Source organism: Monopterus albus, unplaced genomic scaffold, assembly GCF_001952655.1.
Source record: "Monopterus albus unplaced genomic scaffold, M_albus_1.0 scaffold221.1, whole genome shotgun sequence".
In the NCBI taxonomy this organism is placed as follows: Eukaryota; Metazoa; Chordata; class Actinopteri; order Synbranchiformes; family Synbranchidae; genus Monopterus; species Monopterus albus.
Window position 1 is genome coordinate 710,142 of NW_018128101.1, and position 6,035 is coordinate 716,176.

Genomic DNA, 6,035 nt, shown 5'->3' on the forward strand with positions numbered 1-6,035 from the left:
CGGCGACCCAGTCCCGGATAAGCGGAAGAAAATGGATGGATGGATGGATGGCATGATTTTGCAAAAATTGGTTTTTACGGTGACTGAGAAACTCCACCATCTTGAGCTGTAGAATCCCCCCCATCCCTGTCACTCTGCCTGCTTGGTAATGTCACAGATGTTGACCACCTACCAATTAAATATAAAAACCCTCTTCTGGGTCACATGACTGTGTGTAATGGAGAAATGGCTGCTCATGGCATGTCGCCTAGGATCCTTTGCAACTTCTACAGCTGCATCATTGAGAGCATCTTGACCAGCTGCATCACCGTCTGGTATGGCAGCACTACTACTATGGACCGCAAGTGCCTGCAGAGAGTGGTAAAGACTGTGGAGAAGATCACCAGGACTCCACTGCCCTCTCGGCAGAGCATTTACCACCACAGGGTGCATAGGAAAGCTGCCTCATCCTCAAAGATCCCACCCATCCCCAGCACGGACTGTTAACGCCACTACCCTCTGGCCAGAGGTTCAGAAGTGTGAAATGCAGGACCAGTAGACTGAAAAACTCTTTCTTTCCCTCTGCTATCAGACTCCTAAACAGCTGAGGAGTTTATTACCAGGAAATACGTGTTGTATTGTTTACATTCTCAGTTTGTACATGCATAATTGCACAATGACTGTTGACTGCTGCACATGCTGCTCCCATGCAGCGTACATTGTTATATTCTTGTATATATATATCTACATATTTTTTTTACTATATTGCTGCATCTGCTGCTGCTTAAAGTGCCTTAGATTTTGTGTTATTTATCTACTTTATATTTCATTTGTATTTTGTGGCATTCATGTGGACAGCAAAGTAAGAATTTCATTGTACAGGGAAACACGTTTCCTAACTGTGCATATGACAAAATAAACACTTTGAACATAGTGATTTCAGAAATTTTCTATATAATATATTTTTCTTCTTACATGCTTTTATGATGCCTTTAGTTGCTGCTAAACAGGGACTCTCTCAAGCAGGAAGTCTAGTAGGAGTAGCGTAACATAACGCAAACCCCAGGATAATGAACCTCTTCCTTCTTCTGCTTCGTTCTTTTTCTAGACACCGCATCTTCTATGAATAGGGGAGCATCTTGTCATCAACAAGCCACCCATGGGACAAAAGGAGGAGAAGGAGGAGAACAGATCGCCGTCTTGTCCGTCCATCCATTTGATCCATCTAAATACACACCTGGTTTATTCTCAGCATGTCTCTACCAGCATTATCACTTTCCTCCTACTGACCTTTGCTGTCAGTTCATGACATATCACAGCAAACTACTGGAAGTTTTACTGTTAAAAAAAAAAAAATCTGTTTCTCTAATGATTGTTCTGTTCTGCAATAGATGATTGTAAAAAGAAATAGATGATTTCCTCATGTGTTTTAGTGTTTATTGTTCAAAAGTTCTTGTTTTTTTTTAGCCATAGATAATGATCCACATGTGTGTGTTTCTGTGTCTTTCTGTGGGTGTCTGGACAAATTTTTGTTCAGTGCTGCTGTTGTGTTGACATTTTGGCCAGTCCTTGCAATACCAAAGGGCTGTTTGAGGGTTAGCGTTCGGCTTTAGGGTTAGGGTTAGAATTAGGTTCATCTTAGATTGGGGTTTGGCAGAATGAGTGTCCTCACAACTATAGAAAAACAAATGTGTGTGTTTAAATAGATATCAACATGCAAATACATTATTGCAATAAAGCACATAAACATACAAACAACCCTTGCAGCTGCTTGTCTGGTCTCCTTTATTTATTGATGGCTTAATATGCAGGTGTATCGATACCATAAATAGAAAAATACAATATCATCACCATTTAAGCTGATATGGCAGACTCAGCAAACAGCTGCTTGTTTTCACATCCAGCAGACACACAGTGATGTGTCCATCTGTCAAGTCTAAGTCCAGTGTTTACATTCTTTTAGCTCTGATTTGGGTCTGAGGGAAATGTCTGGCTCTTAAGCATCCTAATGTTCCAGTTAACTGTTCACAAGCTTTAGCTATTAACTGTATCTGTCTTTGTGTGGTGCAGAGTAGATAGTGTATCTTTATCATGTATTTGCTAATATCACAGAAACTAGATAGATAGAATTAGCTACTGTTAGATATAATCATTAATATACAGTAGGCTATATAATTATTATGTATTTTGTTGTTTATGGAAGTGACGTACTTTGTGCTTCGGTTAAATGGGTCCCCAAGCTCACAGTGAGATCTTTTAGTAAAGTTTAGTAAATAGAATAAATTCATATTAAATTGAAAGGATTCAAGTTTTAAAATAAGAAAATATTATTACTATTATTAAAATGTATAATCAAATGACTAATGTACATTGTATAATTTATTTTAAAAGATTATGGAAATTTTGAGACTGACACTGTAACACGGATCCTAAGTCAGTGACTTAATTTTTAAAACTATAAAAGAGAAGCGGCGAGTCATTCTGACATCTGATTTCAGAACAGCGCTTGAGGCCACGTACACCGCCAACCTCGCGGTATTAACGCTACCCAGAATGCCTTGCTCTTCCTTTCTGCCTGAACCGACATGGTAGGTGCATAGCTGTTTCGTCTGTAGAAATGTTGTAGGTGTTGTATCTGTTTACATCTATCTTTTTGTGCCTAATCCTATATTGTAGAATGTATCGACGAATTCAGCGAAGCGTGTTTGTAGATATAGTGTCAATATTGTTCGTAGATGTTGTGGTGTTTTTGAGTAGAACTCAGTTGAAGTGACCCTAGTGTACCCGGTACGAATGACTCCCTGTTATCAGCTAAAGCTAACGTTGGTGAACACGCTTGATTTTGGGAGCACGTTGGCCCAAATATTACACGGTTTCGGGGTGTTTATGAGTTGTACCAGCATTTAATATCACCAGTGGGAAGACAACGGGACTTTTTTGTGTGTCCATCGATTTACCAGGTATTGTTAAGGTAATGGGATTGAGCATTGCTTGTGTTGGTAATATTGCTTAAGCTAACGCCATAGATAGCACCGTAGCACACATATAATCCACGTTTTTGTGTTTTGTAGCTATATACTTGAAAAATGTTCGGGTTTGTAAATTTGTTTTACAGTGGTAGCATCGAAACTACATCGTTAACATGTTGGGTTACATCGTATTCAACATGGTTTGTGCTAACTTGTATGTCGTGAACATCAGTATAGAGTGACCAGCTATGAGATTTATGCTTGATGTGCTTTGGAAACATTTTTAAGAAACTAATAGTCAATGGACGACGTTCACCTGCACACGGAGCAGTGAATGCTAAAGCCCAGATTTGGAGCAGTGCAAGAATTATTCACATCAAATTTAGATTAAAGTCATTTACCTCATACATAGCAATAGGCCCGGCTTTAAACTAGCGAAGTTGGTTCAAACGACTCCCTTCAATGTATCCTAATACTGTTTTCTTCCTGACAGCCTAAGGGAAAAAAGGCTAAGGGGAAGAAGGTGGCACCTGCCCCTTCTGTGGCCAAGAAGCATGAGGCCAAGAAAGTTGTTAACCCCCTGTTTGAGAAGAGGCCAAAGAACTTTGGCATCGGTAAGTAGCCAAAGATGACATTTTGGAAGACCTGGAAAATGTAATGGTGCAGATGATGTGAAAGAATATTTGCTATCTTAACAACACTGAAGACAACTTCCCACCAAGATCGCTGATGCACCCCACACACAACACCAAAGACTTTTCCTTCAGGTTAATGGCAGCTACTAAACATTGTTTTCTGTCTTTTCCCACAGGCCAGGATATTCAGCCAAAGCGTGATTTGACACGCTTTGTAAAATGGCCTCGTTATATTCGCCTGCAGAGGCAGCGCTCCATCCTCTACAAGCGTCTGAAGGTTCCCCCTGCAAGAAATTTAACTGACCCCTTAAATTGTATCCCCCTTCCCTTTCATTAAATAGTTTTTGAATTACAGCAGGTAATAAATTGTTCGTGTGGCATTTCAAGGAAAGCTTATGGATCCACAACACAGTACCACTGTGGCTTTGCGAGTGATGTGAAAGAAAATGTATCTGAACAGCTGTGCTGACCTTTTCCACCAAGATCACTGATGCGGCTGCTATATTATTCTGTGCCCACATGTTGTGGTTGAATGTGAGTTGTATTTTACTTTTTCTTCTTTCTCAGCTACACAGCTGTTCAAGCTGGCTCACAAGTACAGGCCAGAGACCAAGCAGGAGAAGAAGCAGAGGCTGATGGCTCGTGCTGAGCAGAAGGCTGCTGGAAAGGGAGATGCCCCTACCAAGAGACCCCCTGTCCTCCGTGCAGGTGAGGTGCACAGAAGAACTAAAGGCATTAGTGTAATTGATAATTTTATATTGATTTATTGGAGTTTGCCATCACAAAGAACTGGAACAAACCAGTGAATATTGTCTCTGACCGTTTGTTAATGTTAGGAGCTGTCTTATAAACTTAACAGTGTGGCCTGGATGCAGTGATGACCTGAATTTCTTCACCTGAAACTTGCCTTGATGTCTTTTGAGCTTTTTAACCCTGAGCACTGGCCAAAATGACAAATAGTTTTAGGGCAGGGGGCCTTTTGCTCAGAAGTGAAGTCTTGTTTTCTCCTTACTTACAGGTGTGAATACTGTCACTTCTCTGGTGGAGAGCAAAAAGGCACAGCTGGTCATCATTGCCCATGATGTGGATCCAGTTGAGGTAAAGCTGTCATTCACTATCTCTGCAGCAGTGGAACTTGCTGTACTGGATCACAGTTAGGTCTAGAAAGTGGTCACTGGCGATGATGTCTGAATTTCTTCACCTGAATTCACTGTGTGGATCCAAACATACGAGCTTTTTAACCCTGAGCAAAGACCACAGATCAACATTTATTGTAGATATTACAGTTCATGGTCAGACTCGCCAGTTGTTTTGATGGAGTTGCATATCTATTTCTGAAATACTAATATTTCTCATTTGATTCCTGTGTTTTTCTAGCTCGTTGTCTTCCTGCCAGCTCTGTGCCGCAAGATGGGTGTCCCATACTGTATCGTAAAGAGCAAGGCTAGACTGGGCAGACTGGTGCACAGGAAGACGTGCACTTCAGTTGCCTTCACACAGGTTAACCCGTAAGTATGCACATATACTGAGTAGTTTCTTGACTACTAGGACTGTGTGGCTGTTAGATGTTCTGATGAGTTTAAGGGTCATTTCAGTACCCATGAACCTGTCTGGAATTGGTGTGTACAGGGCAGTTTCTGCTGCAGCAGTTCCTGATCAATATTAGGCTATTTCTGTCACCAGTTCACACAGTAGGGCTATTTAGCAATTTTACTGATTTGTGAGATTTAATGCAATATTGGGATTGTGTGCTGCAGCCATGAACACAACAGTAATAATATGGTTCTTTTTTGTGAAGGGGGGGGGGGGGGGAATACTTTTTTTAAATCATTCCGTCCTGCTTGGTAGCATCATCTGTAAACTGTCAGTACTGTATTCACTGGTTTTCTGTCCTAGTGAGGATAAAGGTGCACTTGCCAAGCTTGTTGAAGCTATCAAGACCAACTACAATGACAGATATGAGGAGGTGAGCATTAATAACTGTAGTATCTCCATGAGTGAAATTATGTTTGTGTTTAAAAAAACAAAGTGCAGCATTATATCTATTTTCAAACTTGTTCCAGATTCGCCGTCACTGGGGAGGCGGTATCATGGGCCCCAGGTCCACAGCCCGCATCTCGAAGCTGGAGAAAGCCAAGGCCAAGGAGCTGGCAACCAAGCTTGGTTAAATTGTTTGGAATAAAAAAAAAAATGTACATCCTAATAGACTGTTGGTTTTTATTGTTGTTAAAACTAAATATAGTATTTTGGAACCAAGTTGCAACTTGAATTGATTTTCATCATTTATGTTGGGAACATTCATATTTGACTGTGTGTAATCTGTGAGGGACTAGTGATGTGATAAACTGATTAGCCAGTAATGGGACGGATCTAAGAAATTGTTGTTAGGAGGGTAGACGACTCACGACAGCAGCACCAACAACTTCAATAGGTGTAAAACGATGGGGTTGTT

At 40.8% G+C, this 6,035-nt stretch overlaps 1 protein-coding gene and 1 long non-coding RNA gene across 2 annotated transcripts in view; both read left to right on the plus strand.

The window, feature by feature from the left end:
• The window catches only part of LOC109971335 (uncharacterized), a 3,612-nt gene extending 1,880 nt beyond the window's left edge, over positions 1-1,732 (plus strand). The window contains exon 3 of the long non-coding RNA XR_002276535.1: positions 1,088-1,732. This is a non-coding gene — a long non-coding RNA (uncharacterized LOC109971335). The remainder of the gene's footprint in view (positions 1-1,087) is intronic.
• Positions 1,733-2,468: 736 nt separating this feature from the next.
• Positions 2,469-5,786, plus strand: rpl7a (ribosomal protein L7a). Its single transcript, XM_020619478.1, has 8 exons — positions 2,469-2,567; positions 3,442-3,562; positions 3,760-3,897; positions 4,151-4,291; positions 4,602-4,681; positions 4,961-5,091; positions 5,480-5,549; positions 5,647-5,786. The coding sequence occupies exons 1-8, from the start codon at positions 2,565-2,567 to the stop codon at positions 5,749-5,751; spliced, it is 789 nt and encodes a 262-aa protein (XP_020475134.1). The 5' UTR covers positions 2,469-2,564; the 3' UTR covers positions 5,752-5,786.
• The last annotated feature ends 249 nt before the right edge of the window (positions 5,787-6,035 follow it).